The following is a 27,981-nucleotide window of genomic DNA, read 5'->3' as shown; positions in this document are numbered from 1 at the left end:
AGAAGCAGAACCAGAAGTTGGAACAATAACAAACAAACAAACGACACAAACATGGACGCGGTGAGGAAGGTGCTCGTGCACGTCCTCTCCAAGGAGATCCGCGCGGCCCCGCAGCGCGCGCACTTTCTGCAAGTCAGTTTAAAATTGTGCATCTCAAAACCCAGGGGTTTTAGTAGTGTTGACATGTCTGCGTATTATAAGTGACTTTGGGGTTGTTTGGGCTGGTTGCCTGGTTTATAAAGTGTAGTTGTTAATTAGATTCCAATTTCCAACAATGTTGTTTACTTTAAACCAGTGGCTCTCAACCATTTTGTCAAGAACCCCCAAAATATTTTTGTATTTCTGCCCGTGTTGTGAACGCACCATTTGGACTTTAATGTTTGTATAGGGTAGTTTAGTTATGATGATGTAATTCTATGCCAGCTAAGTCTGTGGACTTTAATGTTTGTTTAGGACAGTAAATGACAACGTAACATAAGACATAATCTTGCTGATAATTCATCTTGTAATACATGTATTTAACTTTTCACTGACATGAGAACATCAACATTTGCCCCCAAACATCTGGACGCCCCTCACTTCACACGAGTGTTGTACTGCTATGATCATAATTATTGTATAATAATAACTAGGCTATCCTCCGTCCTTTTTTTGCAAACTGTTATTACAAGTAATGAACGAATGAATCAATCAATCAATGGTGAATGTTTTGTGGTTTCAGAGCATAACAGGGTACTTCAATAACAGTGTTGTGGTTTCAGAGCATCACAGGGTATCAATAACAGTGTTGTGGTTTCAGAGCATCACAGGGTATCAATAACAGTGTTGTGGTTTCAGAGCATCACAGGGTATCAATAACAGTGTTGTGGTTTCAGAGCATCACAGGGTACTTCAATAACAGTGTTGTGGTTTCAGAGCATCACAGGGTACTTCAATAACAGTGTTGTGGTTTCAGAGCATCACAGGGTATCAATAACAGTGTTGTGGTTTCAGAGCATCACAGGGTACTTCAATAACAGTGTTGTGGTTTCAGAGCATCACAGGGTACTTCAATAACAGTGTTGTGGTTTCAGAGCATCACAGGGTATCAATAACAGTGTTGTGGTTTCAGAGCATCACAGAGTACTTCAATAACAGTGTTGTGGTTTCAGAGCATCACAGGGTATACTTCAATAACAATGTTGTGGTTTCAGAGCATCACAGGGTATACTTCAATAACAATGTTGTGGTTTCAGAGCATCACAGGGTACTTCAACAACAGCATGGAGGACCAGGCGGTGGTCACATGTTCCCTGGAGGACAACCGCTTCATACTGTCTGCTGCCGGACAGACGTCTGGACCACTGGGAAGACACGTCCCGCTGAAGGTGAAAATAAATAAAAAATAATGATCAGATATACAACCTTGTTAAGACTGCTCTAAGATCACCTACACAGTGAATGAATGAAGGGCATCATGACACTCCTACAAAACAACAGTGGTGGAAACTGGACAATAACTAAGTACATTTACACATACTACTTTCTTTGGTAAAAAGGTTGTTAAAGCGCTATAGTCTATGGTTGTACAATTTTTAAGTATTTCCAATTTCCCCAAAAATTTGAGTATTCCACCACTGCAAAACAACCACTTTAGAAGATATGTAATATGTAAACATATCTAACAACATTAATATTTGCAGACACGTTAAAATGACTATTTACCTAATACTGGTTAAAACAGATGCAAGACATTCACAACAAAAGCTAAAAAATAAAACATAAAAACTCCAGTCACTCCTCCCTCTTCAATGGTCACTTTGTACAGTCTGATTATTAGGTGTTTGACAGTAACAAAGTGATTGCCATCAGCTGAAGGTCGTCTGACTAGAACTACAATAAACATGGGGGCTGTAGTCCATTATAGTCCAGGAAGAACTGACTCTGAAGGCGTCATGGTCGCCAAAATCATGTTCAATAGGAGGTGCAAAATCGGCAACATTGCCTTTGAACGGTTCCCTTGTTCCTTAACAGTTCCCTTAAAATCTACCATATTTTTATAATTTCTGATGAACACAAATGCAATCATACATACATACTGCATACATATTATTGTAGCAGTTCTCAAAGTGAGGTCCAGGGACTTTCTGGGTTCCTTGAGGGGGTTCCAAATGGACCCTTACAAGTCTGTAACTCTGAGAGTGTACAAATGGAACCAAATGGACTATTATGTCTAAAGTCTTTCTTCTTTAAAAAATAATCATTAATTAATTATTTGGAGTTTTGATTGGCCGGCTGGCTCTTTGTCGCACCCAGAGGGCGCCCTTCTGTCCCTTCAAGCACCTGTCAGTCACAGAGGCAGCCGCTATCCCATTGGACGTGCAGCAGCGGGGCGTGGACGTGGGTGTGGCTGTCCTCCTCCAGTCAGCCAATCAGAGAGTGCTGTTGACGAGACGGGCTGCTGGACTCCGAATCTTCCCAAATATCTGGGTTCCACCAGGTATGTTTTTAATACCGTATTATTAGTATTATTGTTGATAACTATTGTGGCCTCGAGAAGTGAGTCCACTATTGTTATCGTATATATATTGCCGGGGCTGTTTTCTCTCTGGGCTGTGACATCTCATGGGCTAACCAATAGGAAGACGGAGGGTGGGTGGTTACGCCGTTTTCATTGGCCACTGAGCTCTGACGTCATGTGGGTCAATTGCCACTCTTTATTCACGCTTTAGTTCCGTTTTATTATCCGCCCCCCTGTGATGTCACCAGGGCCGTTTTAACATCCCGAATGGGCCCAAGTTTTTATTTGTTGCTGAAACCTTCCATATATTTAGTCATAGTTTTAGTCATGAAAGCTTCACTTTTATTTTGTTTTTGTCAGTGAAAAAAGGTAGAAAAATCCCACTTCACACTGTGTGTGTGTGTGTGTGTGTGTGTGTGTGTGTGTGTGTGTGTGTGTGTGTGTGCGTGCGTGCGTGCGTGCGTGCGTGCGTGCGTGCGTGCGTGCGTGCGTGCGTGCGTGCGTGCGTGCGTGCGTGCGTGCGTGCGTGCGTGCGTGCGTGCGTGCGTGCGTGCGTGTTCTCTGCAGGTGGTCATATTGAACTGGATGAGCAGGTATGTGTTGTGTGTTGAACATCAGTGTAACTTCAGTGACATTTTCATTCATTGCCCCGCCCCCACCAGCGATTATTATTCTTTCTCACCGAGATGGCAGTAATAAGACTTCGTAGGGGTGCTCTTATCATCGTACATCATAGACACTGTCTATTTGCTCAGACACTATTATGTAGAATTCTCCATTCATTGTCAATGGGAATGTAATGTTTGTGTAGGACAAAGTTTGTGAACATACACTAAAAGCTGGATATAGGAGGAGCGCCCCTCAAAAATCACACTCGTGTGAAGTGAGGGGCACTCTTATCTTCAGACATCATCACATTACGTGGTACAAACACACACAAAACTGTGCATAGGAGGGGCTAGCACCCCTCAATGACCAAATGCGTATTAATGCGGGTTCGTTGACAAGGACATCATGGTTGTGATTGACAGCTGCTGGAGGCGGGGCTTAGAGAGCTGAGGGAGGAAACTGGAATCAAACTGGAACCCGAGGATGTTTCACCCGAATTACTGGGACTGTGGGAGGTACACGCTCGCACGCACGCACGCACGCACGCACACACGCACGCACGCACAAATATCCAAACCTGATACGAATCGATACGAAGTCACGTGAAACGATATATTATATGTTTGCATATCGTTATAGTTGGATCGTTGAAAATAAAATTCAAGCGTCGATACAGTTACTGTATCTGTTACTGTATATATTTATTATGTAATGTTTATCCTCCTGTCTCACACCTTGACATATATGATGTTTATAATATGATAAAAATGTATATTTATAATGATATTATAATAACGATGTGTTTTGTCTCCCTGACAGTCCGTCTACCCTGCCATGTTGTCCAGAGGAAAACCACATAGACACCACATAGTGACGTACATGTTACTACACACAAACTACACACACGTGCAACTACAGGTCTGTCTGTCTGTCTGTCTGTCTGTCTGTCTGTGTCTGTCTGTGTCTGTCTGTCTGTCTGTCTGTCTGTCTGTCTGTCTGTCTGTCTGTCTGTCTGTCTGTCTGTCTGTCTGTCTGTCTGTCTGTCTGTCTGTCTGGCTGTCTGTCTGACTGTCTGTCTCTCTACCTGTCTGACTGTCTGTCTCTCTACCTGTCTGTCTGTCTGACTATTTGTCTGTCTCTCTACCTGTCTGTCTTTCTAGGAACAGTTCTCTCCGTGTCCAGAAGAGGTCAGTGGATGTTTGTGGGCGGAGCCTCTTCTGGTCAGAGCGATGGTGTCGGCTGTAGACGGTGAAGAATCTGACGTTCTATTGGCTGGTCTACCTCCCTCTGTCAGGTAATGGCGTCCTATTGGCTGATCAATTGGCTGATTCTTCTGACCAATTTTATTAATAGTTGATGGGACACTTTTCCACTGGGGAGGCATTGGGGAGGCACTGGGGAGGCACTGGGGAGGGCACTGGGGACAGTGGGGAGGCACTGGTGGGGCACTGGTGGGCCATTTTTGAAACGAGCTCCTCACCACTCGCCCTACACACTTCCACTCAGTTTGAGCATAGCTATATAAATAATAGACGCAATGCAATGCAATGCAAGTGGATGAGAGGAGAATTCCGGTGCTGTCTCTATTATTTATATATCTACATTACATTACATTACAGTCATTTAGCAGACGCTTTTATCCAAAGCGACTTACAATAAGTGTATTCAACATAGGTAGGGAACAAAAACTACTAATCACCAGAAGTCTTTAGTGCATTTTCTGCAAAAACAAGCAACCAAGAGTATACCTAGCGCTAAGGTAAAAGTGCAATATATCAGCTACCTATTTCCTTAAACAGATGAGACAAAATAGCTAAATCAAATGAGCATGAGCTAAAACAATTAAGTGTATCGACTAAACAAGATCCAATAAACAATACAACAATAGAAAACAAGCGTTCGTACAACTAGTTAACAACAAGTAGGTCAGGCAGAGAGGAAGGGTAGTGTTTCCTGAAGAGGTGGGTTTTCAACCTGCGGCGAAATATGGGCAGTGACTCTGCTGTCCTAACTATGCTCAAACCAAGTGGAAGTGTGTAGGACGAGTGGCAAGGAGCTAGTTTCAAAAGGGGGGGGGCTATATCTTGTATCCCTTAACCCTTATCCCTAAACTAATTTGCCTTTTTTTACTATTTAAAAAAAACCTTTTTAAATAGTTCAAATAGCCGATCTACAAGCTCACAATGTCTCGACGGCTTTTGAACTATTTTAAAATGTTTTTCAAAATAGTAAAAAATGGCAAATACGTTTAGGGATAAGGGGATAAGGGTGGCGCAAGATGGAGCCCATATGTGTGTTTACCTTGTGTATTGTAAGTCACGCTTGATCAAAGAGCGCCTGATAGATGTTGTCCAGATTGTAAATTATATAATTTGTGCTACTCTATTGTCATTGTTGTGTGTGGTGCAGTATGTGGTCAGATGGTTCTCTCACACTCTCAGAGGTTCCAGTATCAATGTTGTGTAATGGGGGGCACATACTGTACGCTGGGCCGACGTAACAGTCCGAACATGCGGCAGACCGACAACATGCGTGGCTGGTTAAGACTCACCCGTGGCTTCCCTGTAAGGGTTAGGTTATGGTGTCGGACTAATGCTTGTCGGACTGTTAGTACATCGGACCAAACACATGCACCCGTGTAATGGTAACCTGTGTGTGTGCGTGCGTGCGTGCGTCTGCGCGTGCGTGTGCTGCAGTGTGTGTGAGGTCTCTCCAGACGGCTCTCTCGCCCTCTCAGAGCTTCCGGTGTCAGTGCTGTGTTCTCGGGTTCCCAGCAGTGGACCGGACGTAGAGCGGGTCAGCACCGGAACCAAGTTTGCCCTGGAACTGTGGCTGGAAACCCTGTAGGACCACCACCTCGTCTACAGGACCACCACCTCACCGCGGCGATGGGGGCCATGTTGGATTTGGAAATAAATATAAATATATAAATACATTCACTGATTCAGTCCCATTCCTTGAGCCCTAAAGCCTAGAGTTAAGGTGGCCTTACACTAGCCGATAATCGGGCATTTTTTGACGCTCGGGGGGTGCCCGACTCAATCGATCTGCTCGGGGCCGCTCAAAGCGCGATCGGGATCGGCCCGATCAACATCAAGAATGTTTGATATTTGCTCTGCCCCGCTCCGATTATCCTGTAGTGTGTATCAGATTTCAGATTGAAACAAATCGGCTAGTGTAAGGCCACCTTTAGACGACCAAACCACCTTCCAATTCTGGCGTGTGCTTATGGACCCCACCGCTTTTCGAGCGAGACCGGCTGCTGTGATTGGCCAGTATAGTTGCTGTGATTGACAGTTCTTCCTTCCTAGCCTTCCTAAACCTAACCTTAACCCTAACCTCAGTAGAAATATGCCTCAACCTCAAATAAACTATGCCTGTCAGGAAGCCACTCAGATAAAGCTGGTCTTCTGGCAGCCGTCTTGGATGCCATCTTGAACATGACGCCTTTAATTTTTCTAGAGTTTTTAGTATGTTCTTAAGCATGCCTATAGTGGCACCAGCATATCATTTGGAAAACCTTTTGTATCGATGTCTTTTGGGTTATGCATATAAGCCTATATATATGTCATATATTGACCAGTCTCATTTGCATATGGGCATGGGGGCTCAATTTGTTAGCCTATTTAAACCTTCATAGATAACAAATCCACTGAGAAACTGATCTCTCCACGATCCGGAAATAACCCAACAAGTATACTTTCCGTATACCAAAACATCTGTTTATTTCACTTCACCGTGACATTAATTACATTTTAAGTCACCTGATTATGAAGAATGATCTGCATTGATGTCGACCCGCTCCAAACTCACTAGATAAGTAAACCTTTTTAGATAGCTCGAGACTCCTAAATCCTATGTCTCCTTGGGCCAGGGATCGCATGTTGTGAGCTTGTAGATCAGCTATGTTCCCTACTTCTTAAAAGTATTTATTTTCCCTCTAATTAATGTTCATGGTATTTTATAGCAACCAGAGGCTCATGTATAATAGTTTATTGCACTCACCCAGCATTGGGGTTTATTACTGTACATTTCCCGTACACTACAGCATGCATGAGGCCTTGTGTGTGGGTGTTATATTTTAGTGGAAGCAACTTTTTATTTTTTTGTATTATATTAGTATTATTATTAATGCATTAGTACAATGAATGCATGTCAACCAAAAAAGGAAACACAGGAAATTACGTAATTTCAGTCAGACAACTCTTTGAAATTTAGAATATATATTTATTGAGCATATTTGAGCATAGATAGGCTGTCCCTATTCATTCCCTGTGACACTAACATTTTAGTTAAGTTATAAGCCAAATAGAATTACAAGGAATGAGTTAAGATCCCATTATCTAGAAACAGAGTCTACAGGTGGATGCTGGGGAGGCGGTGCGATTTGCAAAAACTTAACAGCAAGCTAGGCAGCAGCAGCGACGCACGTCCGCACAGCAGGAGGGAAGCCAGGAATGAGCAGTTAGGCAGAGAAGTTTAAATAGCCACTCTGATCAGGTAAAGAGTGCATCGATCAGGTATAGGCACGCTCATAAAAGTTGTATGCCTGAACTAGCTACGCAGGCTGCATCATTACACCAACAAGTAAAACATGGCTGATAAATGATGAGGGATCGATGATGCCGATGAACTATGATGGATGTGGTTTCATGGTCGCAACTTCACAGGGTTTTCATTGCTTGGCATTGATGATGTCAATGAACTCTGGCTTGAGGGACGCTCCGCCCACAAGGAAGCCATCGATGTCTTTCTGGCCACCGAGCTCCTTGCAGGTGCCACCGGTCACGGAACCTCCGTAGATGATCCTAACGGAGTCGCCCACGGCTTCAGACACGTTGGCTCTCAGCCATTCCCTCAGCTTCTCGTGAACCTCCTGCGCCTGCTGCGGGGAGGCTGTCCTGCCGGTGCCGATAGCCCACACGGGTTCATAGGCCAGCACGACCTTGCTCCAGTCCTTTACGTTGTCCGCGAAGAACTTGGTCTGAGCGAAGACCACCTTCTCCGTGATGCCGGCCTCTCTCTCTTCCAGCTTCTCGCCGACGCAGGCGACGACCCGGAGGCCGTTCTCCAGAACGTGGGCCGTCTTCTTACCGATGAGCTCGTCGCTCTCTCCGAAGACGTGGCGTCTCTCGGAGTGTCCCAGGATCACCCAGTGTGCTCCGCAGTCCTTGATCATCGCGGGGCTGATCTCCCCGGTGAAGGCACCCTTGGCGACTTTGTAGCAGTTCTGAGCGGCCACCCCGAATTTAGCGTCCAACGTAGACCTGACGAAGTCCAGATAGACGGCCGGAGAACCGCACACCACCTCGACGCTGGGGTCCACCTTGGTGCTGTTCAGGGTCTTCATGAGCTCGCCGAGGCTCGCCTTGTCGCCGTTCATCTTCCAGTTACCACATACGAAGAATTTCCTGCTCATGTTTGCGGTTTTGTGGATGATCTTGCACTGCTTAGTCCTTTTAGAATGGTGTTAACCGTTGATTCCAGGCTGTTGCCTGTCAGTGTATTTATCTGAAATGAAGGGTAACTTTATATGGAGCTTGGCTGGATGCCTGTCACGATGATGTCTACATTGGCATGATTTCAGCACTTAATGTCCCTGTCATCTCATATAGAGCTCTGGATCAGCCTGGTCCAAATATGGAGTTTGTGATGTCAGACATGGATATCATATGTTGGTAAGACGATGTCAGATATCTCCATATATGGAGTAGCAATATTCAGTGGGGTAATTCTGGCTACCTATCGAAGACCTATGTGAAAGCATTCGTTACAGTATTTATTGTAATACTCACAATACATTTATAATCTGAATTTGTAACAAGTAACACAAGTGTGATGGCTGCAGTCACACCGCAGACTGCGGCCATCACACATCACACATTTAGATTATTATTACTTTTCTTGTGCCCACCGTGCTCTGACTTATGGTGTGTTACCCGTTCAAATCACATTATAGAAATAAAGGTGATGGGTCTCACACATCGCATATCACACCCGATGTTGTGATGTGAGGTGATCAATGGTGATTGGGTGCACCTGCATCGTCACCACTCCTTAAAAGGGACATTTACAAACTCTCCACACTGATGATAGCCGAAACGTCTGTCATTCCATCATGCAAGAATAAAAACTAAAGCGCAAGATTATTATTACAAAATGTACATGAACAAATTAAGCCATATTTTATACTTCTATTGAAAAATAGCAGAACTTGCAGATTTTTTTAAATGTAATACTTTTGGTATGTAAGATATGTTGATGCCAATATCTAGTAACAAAGTTACAAAGTAACTTTTTGAATACAGTTTCTACATTGTAATATGGCTACTTTTACAGTAGGCTACTCGAGTAAAAACTTGAGCCGGTTCCAGCACCATGAGCTCCGTATTCGGGCATGCCTGACCTATGGTTGACTCAGCAGCTCAGGCCATAATTAAAGTAGAAATGCACTCTGTCGAGCTGCCAACTTGCGTTTGGCACACAAGCAGGCAATGAATGGCCTGCGTGTGCGCGAGCAGAGCGCACAACTTATGTGCAGTGCTTGAACGTTCTGTTTGCGCCCAGCTCTCCACCGCCAACTACTGTGCTATAAGCGGACCCCGATCAAGTTATTGAAACATCTGACATATTGGCCTATAGTTCATACTATAAACTTAAATTGGTTACGTCATCCACATACGTCTTTTTTTTTTTACATAAAAACACACAGTTGTGTCATCAGCCAATCCCTGATTGGCCGAGCAACGCCACCAACACAAGGAGGCAATCCAAAGGGTCAAAGGGACCACCCGACATACATAGCAAGCTGCCAACTCACGCTCTGATTGGTCGAGCCAGTCACAAGCGTACGCACGCAGTGCCCTGATTTAAGGTGTCACCGACTGTTCCGTCCGATCTAAAGTCGGTGGTTTGTTTCATAATAATTAATATCATTCTGTCGAAAGGACAGAGAGCAAGTGTCAATAAGTGACATCTCAAAGCGTAAGCTCAACCTATGTCAGGGGAGAAGATAGTCACATGACCTAATCACCATGCCTGATGATAAGGGTGTTTCCTCTCTCAGAATGAGAGGAAATAGCATGGAGTAAACCCCCCCAAACAGTTGATTGGATCAAGGCCGGTATAAACAAGAGGGCACTGTGAGACACAGAAAAGAGGGGGGATAAATTCCTCAAACTTTTTTTCTTTTATCCCACGTTTTTGTAACCCATTTTTCACCCCTGTGTCAATAAGGGCCTTTCTCAGCCCCACCCTTCTCCCATTGTTTATATTGTGTTTAGTTTCCAAGATGGCCGCAGCACCAAGAGGGGGTGAGGCGGAGGTGAGCGGGTGGGGACCTTACTGGGCTGCATTCACAAATTCAAGACACCCGTCTTGCGTTTGTCTTGTGTCTGTTTTTAATGGCTGCTCCAATGCATTTCCAATGGAAGCCCATATGGTTTGACCAAACATTTTGTTTGATGGGGGGCAGAACACATCCATCAAAGCTGTGTTCAGACACAAGTCAGGTGTCCGACACAAGGCAAGTGTCTTGAATGCAGCCCAGTAAGGGCATATGTCGACCCCGCCCGCTCACCTCCGCCCCACCCCCTCCTGGTGCTGTGGCCATCTTGTAAACGAAACACAATATAAACAATGGAAGAAGGGTGGGGCCGAAGAAAGGCCCTTATTATCTAATGTAATCCTGGGCTCTACACACCCTCCACCAACCTGGGGAGAGCAACGGACTTGAACTCATGTTTCCTTCATGCATGAGTGTCCAAGTTGCTCCTTTACACCTGACAGGGGGGAGTTTCCTTGGTTGGACGTAGCGTGTGGAAGGAACACGTTATTCCAACCAGTTCCTTTCCCCTCCATCAGGCGCACTGGCTGGCCAGGGGGAGGAAGTTTAGAGACCAGGATTACTGCATGTTTTTTCTGAGGGTACCTAACCTAGGGGACACGGGGAGAACATGCAAGCTCCACACAGAAGGGCCCTTTCGCCAACCCCACCTCGGGTATGGGCACTGATGCGGAGGAGAGAACACGCCGCCAGCACCCATGGCGTCCCCAGCGGGTATCGAACCCAGCTGTGGGGCGACAGCACTACCTAGTGTGCCACCGTGCGCCTTCAACCAATGATCTTGATAATCTTCAACAATCTCTGAACTCGTCTCTTCGACACAGACCTTTCAAGGCCGTTAGTGTGTGTGTGTGTGTGTGTCGCAAATATACCAAGATAATATGGACGTAGACATAGTCTGATGGTTTTTCTTTTTTTTCTCTATGTTTTTAATGGTGATTTCGATTGAAATCGTTGAGTTTATATGGTTCACAGTAACTTCACATTGTGAGCCGTGTGGCATTCCGTATTATTTGGGCAAGACTGATGTCACATTTGATGACGTGAGATTCAAGACGACACAAATTAAAAGCCGACTGCACAGAGTTTGAGGACAATAGAGGCTGGCTGCACAGAGTTTGAGGACGCAAAGAGAAATAAAGGTTCCAGATTGAAGGACATACCACTCGGAGCTTCTCAAACATCCCTGGATTGTGACATCAACCTCTGCAGTAGGTCAGTTTCCCATTTAAGCAGCTTAACATGTTTCACACTTTCACTTCATTCTCAGTGTGTAGAAATGGTGTCCGCCAGCATTGGCCTGTCTGAAGAGCTCTTCCTGTGTTCTATCTGTCTGGATGTGTACACCGACCCAGTCACCACTCCATGTGGACACAACTACTGCGAAAGCTGTATCACACATTACTGGGAGTGATGTGTGTCAGTGTCCACTGTGTAACGAAACCTTCTATAAAAGACCAAGATTGTCTGTTAACAAAGTTCTCCGAGATGGCGGACCAGTTCAGGAGTCACAGACTGAAATTAGAATACGAAGCAAAGACAGAGACTGAAGTTCAGCAGATGATACAGGAGAGACGAGTAAAGATTCAGGAGGTCAAAGACTCGGTAGCGCTCAGCAGGAAAGATGCAGACGCAGAAATAGCAGACAGTGTGCAGGTTTTCAATGTAATCATCAGCTGTATTGAGAGAAGCCAGGCTGAGGTCATTGGTGTGATTGAAGAGAAGCATAAAACAACAGAGGAACAGGCTGAATGTGTCATCAAAGAGCTGCAACAGGAAATCACTAATTTAGAGAAGAGAAGCTCTGAGCTGAAACAGATCTCGCACACTGAAGACCACCTCCACCTCATCCAGAACGTCACATCCATCAACACCCCTCCACCCATCAAGGACTGGACAAAGGTCAATGTCCATCGGCCTTCATATGTGGGGACTGCGAGGACAGCTGTATCTCAGCTGGAGAAGACACTCGGTCAAGAGAGGAAGAAGCTGTGTGATGCTGAGCTTAGAAGGATCCAGCAACATGCAATGGATGTAACTCTGGACCCTGACACAGCACACTCCCATCTCACCCTCTCTGAGGATGGAAAACAAGTGAATGATGGAAACGTATGGAAGAAACTCCCAGACAACAAAGAGAGATTCTCTACATCTGTCAGTGTGTTAGGAAAACAAAGATTGTCCTCAGGAAAGCTTTACTATGAGGTCCAGGTTAAAGGGAAGACTGCCTGGAGTTTAGGAGTGTCCAGAGAGTCCATCAACAGGAAGGGAACTATCACACTGATCCCTAACAATGGTTACTGGACGATATGGTTGAGGAATGGAAACGAGTACAAGGCCAATGCCGGCCATTATTCTGTCTTCCTCCCTGTAAGAGAGACGGTCCAGAAAGTGGGAGTGTTCGTGGACTATGAGGAGGGTCTGGTCTCCTTTTATGATGCGGAGGCAAGAGTTCATCTCTACTCTTTCACCGGCTGCACCTTCACCGAGAAACTCTGTCCATACTTCAGTCCATGTGCTAATAATGGCGGTAAAAACTCTTCTCCTTTGATCATCTCTCCTGTCATTCAGTAGCCGACGGCCGTATAGCCACTCAACTTGCTCAGTGGCTTTCACAGATGGATTTTATTGAGATGCAAGAAAGTGTTTTTTTTTTTTACAGTAATATTTTGAATTGAAGTTGCACAACTATTTTATATTTGTACTGTACAATTTACATTATTATTTGACCAACATGGAGCTTTAACTTTTATACAATATTATATTTTACTTTTTCCTACATCAGGACCCTCGTAACTCTGAGAATGACTCTTTAGTCTTTAGGGTGTTGAGTGTTATACAAATGACATTGTTCTGGTACTTTTAAATGTTGAGTTTCTTCAGTATTTCAATCATGGTGTCTAGTTATTAATTTGCCATATAGGCCTATTGTAGTGCATCTCTACATTGGATCTCAGGGTTTGGGGACCCCCAGGGGTTCTTGACTGCAGGTTCCAGCTAAATTATAAATTTATATCATTATATGCAAATCAATACAACAAGATAACTATTTTGCCTAAAGGTATCATGGACCGACAATATTCAACTGAACTGATCAAAATCAGCCTTAGATGTGGGTTCAAGAGATAAACATTGTGTGAAATGGAGAATGTGGTCTAGTGCAAATCTAATGTGGGGTCCTTGAAATGAGAGTTAAGACAACCATGAAATCTAGATACTAGAATGTGTATTGTGTAGGCTAAGTATATAGGGGGGTATTTGGAGACACACCTAAAGTGTATGTAGGTTATCTGTGCCCAGTGTTTTTAGAGAGACATAAACAACTATGAAAACAAACCCAAAATAAGCAACTTTTAACCTATTTAGGTTAAAATCTACAAGCTTTTAAATTGGCTATTAAAAATAAAATAAAAAGACGATTTTTGAAACCTGTGAGAACACAAATCTGACAGGTCCCTGGGTGCCATAACATTTTCAGATGGGGGAAGAGGGACACATTTTGGGGGGTCCTTACAGTGTGTGTGTGTGTGTGTGTGTGTGTGTGTGTGTGTGTGTGTGTGTGTGTGTGCGCGTGTGTGTGCGCGTGCGCGCGCGTGCCGCGTGTTAAGCTCTGCCCCCTCACCAGCCTCATCAGGGACAATAAAAGATTGAGCTTCAGTTCAGATCAAAGTCAAACACACACAACTTTGATTATTTATTAGTTTATTACGGATCCCCATTTAGTCAATCTCACTACGGTGAAGACTACTCTAACTGGGGTCCAAAGTATTGATTGAAGTATTGAACATGTTGAACAAGTATTTATTAACAGTTTTCTCAGAGTGAGGGAGGACTCACAGACAGTTAGGGAGGACAGACTGTAGGTCAGGAGGCTCTATCTTCACTTACACACCTCTTCCACGAGGGGGGCGAAGGCAACCGTTTCTGGATCGTGTAATGCGCATGTGTGAAACACGTTAGCCCGGAAGTACTAAGTGCGTGTGATGCGTTATTATTTATCCCACCCCAGTTCTAGGAAAGCCCTGCTGTGATTGGCCAGTAGTCGTTGTGATTGACAGTTGTCGTTTTTGCGACCAGTCATTATTCCTACAACTACAAGTACAACCTATCTCAAACCCTAACCCTAAACCTAACCCCCCACGGGGCAGCGCACACCTAAACCTAACCTTAACCCATGTCTAACCAATGACTAGTCTAAACTAAGTATGCACCCCCCTAAACCTAACCCGAACGGCCTAACCTCAGTAAAACGATGCCTTCCCGGGAGCCAATCAGACACATGGTGAGGCGGGTCTACCCTAGAACGCTGGTGGGATTCATAATCACGCGCGTGCGATAGGTAGTTGCTAGTTGTTCAGTGGCGGTCACCACGATATAACTCTATAATTATAACTCATAACTCAGATAGTATCTCGGTGAAAAACGTGTCATAAAGGAGGTAAAACGTGTAAAATGGAGTCTGTACGCCTGAAGATAAATGAACACATGACGTCGGTGGGAGAGGACATATTGTGTGTTTTGGACAAACAGCAGTGTGGTGCTGATGTTTGTTGTGTGAAGCTTGATGTCAGAGTGTTTGTGTTGGAGCGTCTCCGTGCTGTTGCAGAGTTCATGTGCAACCTCTTCCAGAGAGAGATGGAGACACTAGGAACTCTAGAGAAACAAAACAAACGGCTGGACATTGATTTTGATATGGACCTCGAGCTACACACTGCAGGTATGGCTAACTACACACTGTACACATGGTGCAGTAGCCGCAATTTGCAACTCTAGATTTTATTATAATGGGATGAATCTAGAGTTGCAATACCCTCCATTGACTCCCCATTCATCCAATTTGTGTTTGTGATCCACTGTAGACATGTTATGAGCTACTTTCTGTCAAGAAATTATCTGCAGGTGATTCTTTTTCTAAGTGTTGGAGTTTGGAAGCACTCGTCGTAAGTCACTGAAGGGCCCTGCGCACCACCTGTTTTGAATTTGCACATAATGCAGGAGGCAGCAGTGCAACCCGTTAATAAAAACAAGTGCTTCCAAACTCCAACACTCCATCACCTACAGAGAATTTGTTTGAGTGAGAGATCGTCATAATCATGAAATGAAATGAAATGATTACTATATTTACTCAGGGTATCTGGGCTAAGCTCAAGAACTTGTTTCCAGCCAGGCCCTGTTCATAGAACATTTCATCGTAGTGGTTCAATGCCTTGTTCAAGGGCACTTCAGCGGTGGTAATTTTAACGTGTCGGACCGCTGATTCGAACTGGCGACCTTCCGGTATCAAGACCGCTCCGCAATCCGTTCGGCCACCGCTGCCACTATCATGCTACCAGGCAGGCTACTAGTGGCCACATGGTCAAAGAAAAACCAGGGCAGGGCCGTGCTTAGCCCCTTTCGGGACCCTCGGTTAGCTTTTCTGAATTTTGGACGGCTACCCTAGGGTCCCTGATCGGCTGGGGGGTAGAAGACCCTCCGCTCCGCGTCGGGTCTGCCTACGCCCCCAGCCATTGTAAAATACCCGGTAACTCAGGTTACCTCTCGTGGCTTATTGCTTAAGTCTTATTGACACAGAGTATGCCTGACAGACACACTGCAGACAACCTGGCTAGTAGGTAAACTAAACGATGCAGTTGTGGAGGCTTGGTAGCCTAGCTGGCTTTGCCAGACAACGTGGATTCACTCACGCCTCCTCCATGCTACGAGAGTGAATCCACGTTATCAGTATGGTCAAAGCCAGGCTAGAGGCTTGGGGACTGAAGATGCGTTAAAACCTTACGATATGTATTTGTTTCCACTGTCGCTTCAATCGCTTCACTTTGGTCCCTTCGCTCCAGCTCACTCTTTTTCATGCACAATCTGTAGCTGTCTTCCCCCTCCCTCGAGTGGTGGATTGTTTTATTGATATAACAGATATAAAAAGTACACAGTAATTTAACATTGGGAGTGTAACCAAATGGACCCGGTCATTTTGTGGTCTCGAAACACCTTTAGGCTACCGGGAAAGTGTGTGCAACAGTGCATGTGTTCACGATAACGCACGTTAACGTTGGGGCTGCTAATTCCCCCGTCCGGGTGGACTGGGACTCGACAAACCCTGTTGTATTTGTCTTTTTTTAAAGGATAAAAATACCTGGTTAATAAAATCTCTCCATTTGGCTAGCCCTAATTATAACTACTTTTATTTGACGATCATAAATAAATCAAACTGATTGGCTGATTGAAATATGCAATGATAATGTGATAAATATCTTATAGTCCTATAGTCTCTATAGTCTAGTCCTTATTTTATGACACATATGCAAAATTATTATTAAAGTCCTTATTCATGTCCTTATTATTCCTTCATTCCAGACCAGTGTGTGGAGTCCAGTCTGCAGGTGAAGATCAGTTCTCCAGCCAGGACTATTAAACAGGAACCTGAAAACCACCTAGATCTCAGTAAGTCTCTGTCTTTACTTATTTTATTGGTTAAAGTGGACTGGTACTGAGATACTTCAAAAAGACAACAAGAAATCTCAAAACATAGTTACACAAATTAACTGCTTATGACGGAGTATTCCGGCATATAAAATCCAACCATCAGCTGCTTCTGACGCAATACTCCGTCATATAAGCTTTTATAATGATAGAAAATGGGAATGCTGTAATCCACATTATTTATTTATTTTGACTTCGCCTTTCCTTCTTCAGCACTCTTTGACCGGTTTCGCGCATGCGCCCTGTCGTTCACTTGTTGTTTACGTGGCGACTAAAGTTGCTCATAACTCTAAATCTATGGCGCTCTCCATGGTTTTGACCAAACGCCGATGTTCGGAGGTCCTTTCTGATCGCGATTGGAACATTAGCGTTTTCTAGAGCAAGGATGGCCTCATTACTACAGTATCGGCTTTATGCTTCAATAAACAAATGATACTACAGTAACTAAACAACAGTTCTCAAACAAAAACTGCTTAAACTAGATCACCTGAAACGGTAGTAAACAAATAAATTGGCCTGGGACATTCCATATTATCATCTATATGATAATGGCAGCCACACATTGCTATTTGCTACATTATAGTACAGTATAATAGATCTTGAACCTCGGTCCCAATATGAATTTAACTTCAAATTTATTTATTTTTTACAAGGTGCATCAACATTAAATGTGTGACTCGGTCACCCTGAACAGAGTTGAATTATCAGACTTATGGATTAAAGTTTTAAACTCTAAATTCAACATTTCAATTGTCAAAATAAAACCAATACCTGGAATATTTCAAAGGACTATAACAAAAAACAAAATATCTGAATTCCCTTCCAATCTTACGGTAAAGAGTAAACCGAAACTCAACATTCAAAACTCAAAAGCAAACGGTCAGTGTAATAAAATAAAACATCTGAACTGCACTGCAGTCCCAAAATCCCAATATCAATTCACATTTGACTTACCGGCAAACACATAAGGTGCATTTGCCCATCGGGTGCATTAAGAGAAAATCTGTTGCACAGTAGCACTTGCAATCAAAAATAAAATTTCAATGACATTCAATCACATTTGGACTTACCGGTAAATACACTTGACCTAAGGTGCATTCAATTAAAAAAAAAAAAAAAAAATATATATATATATATATATATATATATATATAAAATATATATATATATAAAAAAATGCAATGACATTCAAAGAAAATAAATAAATTAATACTCGCTGTCGCTTTCACTGATGCTGTCCTGAGTGTCCTCCTCTGTCTCCTCTTTGATTATTGTCACCGAGCCGTCTCTCTGGTTTGCATTGAGGAAGACTAGTGTATTAACATGGGAAGGATGCAGACTTGAACGCCGCTCGCTGGGAGTGCTGGTGGCTCGTTCTTTGCCCACCACGCCAGCGGGTTTTCCATTGTGGATATTTGGGGCAACAGTTGGTAGTCGCGCAGCTCTTCTGCAGCCGTGGTGGCTTTATTTTGTTCCATACTTTCGTAATTGGGCCCAAACTACTCTTCAAAGTCACTCTCCAGTCTATCCTTTTTTCGTGGGGTCTCCGGTTCCACTCCAGCACTGTCCTTGATGTCTGAGGTGGCATCATCATCTATGGTGAAAATTAAGAGACATTAATTGCGTTGTTTTATTTCTTTTTTAGCTACAATTATTTGCAATATAATAATATAGTAAGCAATGTAATATAGTGAGCAAATATAATATAGTGAGCAATATAATGCAATTTATAATAATAATAATAAAATATAGTGAGCATGAGCAATATAATATAGTGAGCAAATAGGAATACGGGATTTCATTGCTATTAGCTAACATTAGTGGGGTTTTGATTGGGATTAATTTAGTTAATGATCGATCATCACCTCTCGCTCCAGGATCGGGTTGTTTGTCTTCTCCCGGGACCAGGTCCTCCAGATGCGCCCAGGTGTCCTCTGATATTGGCTGGGAGGAATTTTAGTTGCTTAAACCGGGAGTCCAGCATGCATGCTGTGATTGGGATGGATTTTGCCAAACCATCAGTATCCAACTTGAAGCGTTTTATGAGCTGGTTCCTCACGGTGTCCTTGAATGTGCGGGTAATAACCAAATCGGTCTCTTTGGCCCTCAGCGTGTTTCCAACGAGGTTGAGTAGGACGGGATAGACAAACGACAGCCCGACGTGAGTCTGTCCGCACATTATGGTTGTTGCCTTGGCTAGAAGCCTCAGTACAGGTATCAACTGTTCCATTAATTCCCACTGGCCGCTTTTAAGGGACAGGGCCTTTTTCTGGGACGGCTTCGTTGTCCCCTCGTCGTTGAGAACCTCCTGTACTGGGATGCGCTGCTCAAACAGACATTCCACCATGGGGAACGTGGAATTCCAGCGAGTCGCACAATCGTTTTGGAGTTTGCAGGGATTCTTACCCAGACAAGGCGTCTTGTCGGAAATGTCCGACAAGATGGTAGTGCATGAAGCAGATCTTCCTGTGCAGTGGCATACAGCAAGCAGCACACTGGTATCTCGTCTCACTCCGCTTATTCCTCAGTTTGCAGACTCTGCATTCCCTCATTGGGTTCTGTTTTTTGGCACCGGATGTGGGTTGAATCTTCACCGGAACATGGTCTGTTGGCAGAGGTGTGATGCGTGCAGAGAACATGGTCCGAGGGTCACGCCCCCTTGGTGCCCTAGTTCGTTTCGTGGGGCTGGTCCACGCCTTGACCAGACTTTCTATGAAGGACATGTCTCGATCAGCTCCCTCAGGATTTTTCTTCTGGTATAGGTCGAAGGCATTGAAAATACAGATCTGCAACATATAGAACACGTACTTTTGTGCATTTGTAGGACTTCCTGATGAAGGGGTAGTAGGAAATCCATTGGTCAAGTTTATCCACGCCATTCATGCCGTTGTTGTATTCTTTCACACAGACCGGCTTGGCGGCCTTCCTTCTTCTTCCATCTGCAGATGTCAACCATCTCATCTGGGTGGAAGGTTGTCACCATGCGAACCACCTTGGTGTCTCTCCAATGCCAATGTCAGAACCGTGTGTCTCACGATTCTGTCCCCGACTGCCAGGTTGGAAGTGGATGCCTTTGCCACTTCCGGTGGCGCCCCTCTGTTTCCTCTGAGTGTTCGGCAGACATGGGTCTTCATCCCAAGCAGCAGGTTGCACATGGTGACAGAATTGTAAAGGTTATCCATGTACAATGTGTGGCCCTGGTGTTTTAGGAGCGAGGGAACTATCTCAACTAATGTGCCATTAGTTAACTTAGTTAACTTCCTCATGAGACAGTCGAAAACGGGGCGTATTTTGTAGAGCCTCTCATTTTTATCCACCTTGAAATGAACGAAGCGCAAGATGTTCTGAAATCTGTTGCGAGCCATGACCTTGGCGAAGTATGGTGTGGCGGTGATCTCGGGGGACCAGTAAAGTTCCAGAGCTGGTTTCCAAACTAGACTCGTCAGAAAAAACAGTCCAAGAAAGCTTTTAGTTCCTCCCTGGTGACAGGCACCCAGTCATGGGCTCTTGAGTGTGGCATAAATGGTATTTCGGCAATGGACTTCTCCGCATAGACGTTTGTCTGATAGACAATCATATCCAGGACATCATCCGCCACAAACAAGCTGAGGAAGTCCACTGGCTGGTCTGACTGTAGCTCTGCAGCACCGTTGATCGGCCCAGGTGTAGCAGTGAAAGGAAAGTAGGCTGCCACGGCACTTCCTCCATACCACGCCAGCCAGTAGACACTGGCTCCTCGCAGTCACAGCCCTTTCCCCGGCCTGTGAATCATAGAAATACAATATATACATTTAGAATAGGCCTACATGTACAATAAAATGCATTACTGGTGGAGCTCTTGCCCCTGTGACCCGAGTACAGATAAGCGGTCTACACATGCCTACATGTATTTAGAATAAATAAGAAGTAATCCAGAGATGGCCTCCTGGTGGATTACCATGGCACATCTGGTGTTCCATAACTTGTTGACCACAGTGCAAACAACCATCCAAAATAAATCCTGCATTTTATCAGTAAAAACCCCATACATTACTGCATTATGAGTGACATCTTCCCCCACATGTAACTAGACCTCTGGCAGTCTGCTCAATGGCAGGTGCTCAATGGTTTCATCAACATTGCAATTTGCCACAGGGCATTTTGTAGTTTTTACTAAACGTCTCCATTTTACCACCACCCTTAGGGCAGTATTATGCGTGTCTTAAGTACCAGGTCTTATGACTTAACTTAAGACCTGGAGGCGTGGTCAATGCCATTTGGCTATTCTGAGTGGCCAAATGGCATTGATCACGCCTCCAGGTCTTAAGTTAAGTCATAAGACCTAGTACTTAAGACACGCATAATACTGCCCAATGTCTTCTCACAGAGACCAGCCACATGACATCCCCCTTTTTTCTGATATTTCTTTACTATCTCCATCAAGCCGTTTGTAGGCGAAGATAACAAGGTAACAAGTCTCACCAATTACAACAGGCCTACATGTATTTAGAATAATAAATAAGAAGTAAAATAAATAATCTTACCTCTAGACACAACACCATCAGCAGCATCATCATCCACAATGTCACCATCCTCCTCCCCAGAGCCTAGAAAATAACACATTACATAAAAAAAGAACAAATACATTTTCACTTTTAGAAGACATTTTACCCAGTCAAAGATCATCCACATTCAGTCACAAGTGAATAAAGTGATATCACAATAAAAACTAAAACTTACTGGCAAATGCATCAGCTCACTGGCAGACAGGCTCACTCTGAAGGAGTGTCCTGTTCCTCTTCTGGCGGTGGCCTGAACGGTTTCCACGTCAAGTCCAAGGGATCGTCGACGTCAGATTCTGTAGAAAGTAACACACACAACACCACAATTCAAATAAGCTTTATTGGCGTATAATCGTTCAACATGCGAGTGTATAGAAACATACACACATCAATTAGCTTTATTGACAGGGACCGGGCTACCATCACGGCTGCGGCCAACTGAACGCCCGCTGGCTCCACGTCTGGGAGCCCGGCTGGGTGCAGGCCCAGGGACTGGAACGGAGGCACCTCGCCCAACATCACTCTGCCCAGGGACTGGGCTACCATCACGGCTGCAGGCCCAGGGACTGGAACGGAGGCACCTCGCCCAACACCACTCTGCCCAGGGACCGGGCTACCTTCACAGCTGCAGGCCCAGGGACTGGAACGGAGGCACCTCGCCCAACACCACTCTGCCCAGGGACCGGGCTACCTTCACAGCTGCAGGCCCAGGGACTGGAACGGAGGCACCTCGCCCAACACCACTCTGCCCAGGGACCGGGCTACCTTCACAGCTGCGGACAGCAAAACGTTCGCTGGCTCTTTTAGGGCGCTTTGGAGCAAAATAAACTATTGATAAACTAAACTAAAATAACTGGAAATAACTAACTATACTTACGATCTAACGACCGGACTAAACTACACAGGGAAACTATGCTTACTGGACGGCTATCAACAAACTACTAAATCTAAAGATAAATCTACTTACGGACTATACTTGGACACTATCAACACAACTATACTCTCTTCTCTCTCTCAAAATGCGACTTCTCAGTTCGTACCTACTCCCACTAAGAAAATGTGGGTCAAATTGCCTTTTTATATTGTTTGTGTTCTGATTACAAATTCCTTTCATGTGGTAGGGCTGTACTGCCTTGGGGATTCCAAATGCATTGTTTTGGGTTCCATTGTATGAGCCATCAGCGCCATCTCCTTTGATGGCGCTTTGGAAACATTTTTGCTTGAGTAGCTGTTGTTGTGATCACGTGGTCTATGGTTCCCTTTGATCGGCAGTTTATTTTGGTGTTGAGTTGGTGGGCACCACGACCCACTGCGGACCGCTGCTAGAGAAAAGCCTTTGATCAACCATTCCTTTGACCAAGTTTTTGAACACACTATTTCTGACTTATTTTTTTTCATCACAGAAGCATGAAGTTTGAGGGCGGGCTGGGGAAGGGTCCCATGTAATGTTCAAGTTCTTTATTAATGTCCCCGCGGGGCAATTTGGTTTACAGCAGGTCGTAGAGGTTTGAAACGTAAAAACAGTACAACACAGCAACAGACATGAGACAACACAGCATAGGACAACATGGCATGGGCACATCTGTGCAACTGATAAAAAGGACAAGAAAAAAAAAGAGAGCATCCAACTAAGTACAGTACAAAGTGACATCATCATAAAGTGCTAGGTACTAAAACATCATCGTCATCATCACTTTTCCTTTTTTTTGTACCTTCTTTCGGCAGCATTAACTGCTCGGATCGAGGCAGGGACAAAGGATAATTTGTACCTGTTTATTGTTGTCCTAGGGACACACAAGCGAAAGCCAGATGGCAGCAGCATATACTCTGAACTGAGTGGGTGGGCACTATTTGAGTGGATGGACAGGGCTTTTGTGAGCAGCTGTCTATTATTATAGAAGAAATACAGGCTCTCAAATTGGATGCCAGTAATTTTAGATGCAGTTTTCACAATTCTCCCAAGGGAATTTCTATCATTGATAACGAGGTTACCATACCAACAGATACAGGAGAAATAAATAACGGCATGTATGTAGGCACCAATTCTATAGAACAGTTTCATCAGGCTTTTGTCCACATTAAACCTAGCCAATTGTCTTAGGCAGTAAACGTGTTGCTGGCCCTTCTTGCATGTCAGTGTTTGCGTCAAATTTAAATGTATTATCGATGATTGTGCCAAGATACTTTCCACTGGCTGGCCTTGGATGACACTGTTCAGGGTAGGACGGGGGGTACGTCTAAAGTCGATACAGATCTTGTACAGATGTTAAGTTCAAGGAAGGCATCATTGCACCAGGACAGGAAATCATTCATAACCTGCCTATGGCCCTCCTCGTCATTGTTAAGCAGGCTGACGATGAAGGAGTCGTCAAAGTACTTGACGATTAACCTGTTATCGTGATTACTGTGACAGTCATTCGTATATAAAATATACAAGGGGGCAGAAAGAACGCAACCCTTAGGCGAACCAGTGGATGTGGACAGAAGGCTCGACAATGTCTCATTAACCCTTACACATTGGGATCTATTGGTAAAAAAGTCAAAAATCCAGCCCACCAGACATGGGTCTAGACTCTAGACCGAAGGTGTTCTCTACCAGAATGTGTGGCTGGATCGTATTGAACGCTGATGAAAAATTAATAAAGAGCAGCCTGGCATGTTTATACAGTAGGTTGAGTAGAGTGGCAGTTGCATCCTGGACGCCCCTGCCTTCCCAAACTGAAGAGGGTGTAGTAGGCTCTCAGTTTTAGACACAAGTTCTAGCTTGACTAGCTTTTCAAACTGTTCCATGATCAGGGAGGTGAGAGCCACCAGTCTGAAATAGTTGAGCGTTTTGGGTTGTTGCTCTTGGCAACACGTACAACAGTGGACTGCTTCCAGATGGACGGCACCATCTGCTGGCTAAGAGATAAGTTAAATATATAATGCAATTTCAGCCACCCTTTGGCCAATAGTTGTGGGCTTCGCGTCTTCACCGTTTGGTATATCGCTCTACCATATTGCCAAGTTTTGTGAAAACTGACAGCATGGTTAAGCCAGAACTGAACAGTTTGGCAGAAGAAGAAGAAGCATACAAACACATTGAGGGACCATAGGCCCTTCCCGCTTGTCCCCTCAAATATAATCCACCACTCGAGGGAGGGAGAAGATAGCTACAGATCTCGCATGGAAGACAGTGAGTGACTTGAGTGAAAGGATTGTTTTTTAAACCAACTCTGACCTTCGTGGTCAAAGTGAAGCTTTGAAGCAACTGGAAACAAATATATATCTTCAGGTCTGAATGCACCTAAAGATGGGTTTTGTACGGGTATGGTCCGTGATCTCTCTGTACTGCTTGGGGTCGGAACTCATATTTCTAATAATTGCCGGGTCCGTTCGCCTCCGGTTCCGACACCTTAGGAATTCTAATCCATTCGATTCTAGATTCAAGCCTTTTATAGAGTCTCATTGTATCTTCTCATTGTATCTCTTTCCTAGACTGTCTGCACGTCCCTGTGTGTAAAGAGGAGGTTTCCTCTGAAGAGGAGTGGAGCTCCATTCTGGTCCAGGAGGAACCACAACCTCCACAGATTAAAGAGGAACAAGAGGAGCTACTTGAAACACCAGAAGTTGCTGGTGGGTCAATGTTGACATTACTAGCAGTGAAAAGTGAAGATGATGAAAACAGAGGGACAGAGGCTGTAGCCAGCACCTCAACTGAACACATGAAAACACAAGTTGATTTAGAGCACTGTGGAACATCACAACCAATTAGTGATGACCAGCTCCTCTCTTCACACTGTTCTGAATCGGTCACTGAAGACAGTGATGAGTGGGAGGAGACTAGTGGAGATCAGTCAGCTGTAAAAACACTGAAATCCCAAAACACACGAAATGTGGGAGGACAGTGCAAGCTGTCCCAGGACCTGAAATCAAATGAACAAACTCACTCCATGAGGAGTCACACAGGGAAGAGAAGTTTTAGTTGTACAGAGTGTGGCAAAATGTTTAATCGAAAGCAACATCTGTCGTATCACACAATGATTCATACAGGCAAAATGCCATTTCCTTGTACAGTTTGTGGTAAAGGCTTCACTCACACAGGTAATCTAAAAACACACATGATAACTCATACAGGCGATAAGCCCATTTGTTGTACTGTTTGTGGTAAAGGCTTCACTCACACAGGTAATCTAAAAACACACATGATGACTCATACAGGCAAAAAGCCATTTTCTTGTACAGTATGTGGTAAAGGCAGTATTAGTGCAAGTCATCTAAAAAGACACATGATGACTCATGCAGGGAAAATGCAATGTTCTTGTACAGTTTGTGGTAAAGGCTTCACTCAGGAAAGTCATCTAAAAACACACATGATGACTCATACAGGCAAAAAGCCAGTTTGTTGTACTGTTTGTGGGAAAGGCTTCACTCACACAGGTAATCTAAAAACACACATGATGACTCATACAGGCAAAATGCCATTTTCTTGTACAGTGTGTGGAAAAGGCTTCACTCAGAAAGGTCATCTAAAAACACACATGATAACTCATACAGGCGAAAAGCCCATTTCTTGTACTGTTTGTGGTAAAGGCTTCACTCACACAGGTAATCTAAAAACACACATGATGACTCATACAGGCAAAAGGCCATTTTCTTGTACAGTATGTGGTAAAGGCAGTATTAGTGCAAGTCATCTAAAAACACACATGATGACTCATACAGGCAAAAGGCCATTTTCTTGTACAGTATGTGGTAAAGGCAGTATTAGTGCAAGTCATCTAAAAACACACATGATGACTCATACAGGCAAAATGCCATTTCCTTGTACAGTTTGTGGAAAAGGCTTCACTCAGAAAGGTCATCTAACAACACACATGATGACTCATACAGGTGAAAAGCTCTTTTAGTATAGTATGTGGCTGTAGTAGTAGGCTGTGTTAACACAGGTCATACAGGAGAAAAGCCTTTTTCTTGTACAGTTTGTGGTATTGGCTGTGTTGGCACAAGTCATCTAAAAGGATACCGGAGAACTCGCCAGTTTACCAACTCGCCGCAGCGAAAATTCTTCATCAATGTCTTCATCGTTATGCTAACATGCTGTCTTCATCAGTGTAGTATGTCAAACCCACAGCTGTTATAGTTCATTTCCAAAGTGATCAAATTATTTTGTGCAATTAAATGGTCAGCTCAATTATGATAAAAAGTTGAGTATGTGAATACCAATGATAGTAGACCTACCAATTCAGGATATTGTTTACTAATTAATTACATTGTTTCGGTACTTTGGTGTTTAAACGTTAGCATTCCTACTTCATCTAGTGTAAACTCTAAACAACTATCCTCTCTCTCTCTCTCTCTCTCTCTCTCTCTCTCTCTCTCTCTCTCTCTCTCTCAATCTCAATTCAATTTAAATAAAGGTGAAGTTAAAACTAAAATGCACTAAAATGCGGCGAGTCAGAAAACTGCCGAGTTCTCCGGATACCATAAATTACACACAAGGACTCATTTTCAAATACCCTAAGTATGAAACGGGTTAAAATAGTCATGATTTTTGATGCTATATGAATCACTTTGTTGACCTCCCCTTTTTTCTTGACAACATTGTGACCAACTTGTTGTAGATTGCCTATTTTCTGTGAATTACGACATGCCCAGAGCAGGGTTGCTATGGTTCATGTGGTCATCTTTCTGGGGTCCCTCTGAACACCCTAAAAGGGTGAATATCTGCAGACAGGGATTTTATTTGGAGGCTTTTTAGGGTGTTTACTAATGAATGACATTGTTACAGTACTTTTTAATGTTGAGTTTCTTCAGTATTTCAATGATGGTGTCTCTATTAACATTTGTCAGTTTGTCAGACTTGACATGTTTTGAGTTTCTAGATAAGGTTTGTTCAAATAGTGGATTTACAAGGATTAAGCTTACAATTATTTCTCTGAGATGAAGTTGAGTAATAGTTTAACAAGTGCTTCACAATTGTATAAAGACAGTACTTGAGTAAATGTACTTCATTATTTTCCACCAATCAATGCAGAGTTTTTGTATACTATTTAAATAGTCTTGAGAAGAAATGCTATTTGTCCCAAAAAAAGCTTTCTACCCTCTATAACAGGGGTTCTCAACATTTTTGGCTGGGGACCCCCGGAAATGTATCAACCCCCTCCCCACCCCCAATACAAACTGACTGCAAAAATAACCTTAATAATAGAGACAATATATAATAAATGAATACTGAAACCAGGTATAATCATTAAGGAATTGTATGCATGTACTCTATGTGTGTACTATGTAAACTCTTCATTTCCATTTTCCAGCCATTCATAGGAAAAACAAGTTTTCTTTTTCTTTTGAAAATAATTTGGGTACCCCCCAAAATAATGTGGCTACCCCCCGAGGGGTCGCGACCCACGGGTTGAGAACCCCTGCTCTATAACATGTATATAATGATGCAATGTGACAGCTCCATTTACAAAATGCTGTACCCCCTCCAACTGTTCTCTCATGCCAATAAAGGTCCTTTGAATTTG

At 43.8% G+C, this 27,981-nt stretch overlaps 2 protein-coding genes and 1 long non-coding RNA gene across 3 annotated transcripts; 2 read left to right on the top strand and 1 right to left on the bottom strand.

Moving 5' to 3' along the window:
* The first annotated feature begins 14 nt into the window (after positions 1 to 14).
* On the top strand, positions 15 to 6,044 carry nudt17 (nudix (nucleoside diphosphate linked moiety X)-type motif 17). Its single transcript, XM_079525970.1, has 8 exons — positions 15 to 132; positions 1,236 to 1,367; positions 2,296 to 2,479; positions 3,068 to 3,093; positions 3,532 to 3,624; positions 3,929 to 4,027; positions 4,270 to 4,403; positions 5,806 to 6,044. Exons 1-8 carry the CDS (start codon positions 52 to 54, stop codon positions 5,954 to 5,956), a joined length of 900 nt encoding a protein of 299 aa, XP_079382096.1. The 5' UTR covers positions 15 to 51; the 3' UTR covers positions 5,957 to 6,044.
* A 1,709-nt stretch (positions 6,045 to 7,753) lies between these two features.
* Positions 7,754 to 8,528, bottom strand: LOC306940919 (triosephosphate isomerase B-like; the record flags this gene model as incomplete). The annotated part of the gene is made up of 1 exon (XM_079526183.1): positions 7,754 to 8,528. One exon carries the CDS (start codon positions 8,526 to 8,528, stop codon positions 7,785 to 7,787), a length of 744 nt encoding a protein of 247 aa, XP_079382309.1. The 3' UTR covers positions 7,754 to 7,784.
* A 6,299-nt stretch (positions 8,529 to 14,827) lies between these two features.
* On the top strand, positions 14,828 to 27,981 carry LOC306940677. The gene is made up of 3 exons (XR_013792032.1): positions 14,828 to 15,171; positions 16,806 to 16,892; positions 24,950 to 27,981. It is a non-coding gene; the product is annotated as an uncharacterized lncRNA (long non-coding RNA).

Source organism: Electrona antarctica, assembly GCF_951216825.1.
Source record: "Electrona antarctica genome assembly, chromosome: 17".
NCBI lineage: Eukaryota > Metazoa > Chordata > Actinopteri > Myctophiformes > Myctophidae > Electrona > Electrona antarctica.
Note: the sequence above shows the minus strand (reverse complement) of the source record. Positions and strands in the feature narration are given on the sequence as shown.

Excerpts from the sequence above, each read along its gene's own strand:
- nudt17 (XM_079525970.1), top strand. The coding sequence starts at position 52 with ATGGACGCGGTGAGGAAGGTGCTCGTGCACGTCCTCTCCAAGGAGATC. Across the intron at positions 1,368-2,295 it reads GAAGACACGTCCCGCTGAAG|AGGGCGCCCTTCTGTCCCTT; the intron begins GTGAAAATAAAT and ends TGTCGCACCCAG. Across the intron at positions 4,028-4,269 it reads ACACACACGTGCAACTACAG|GAACAGTTCTCTCCGTGTCC; the intron begins GTCTGTCTGTCT and ends CTGTCTTTCTAG.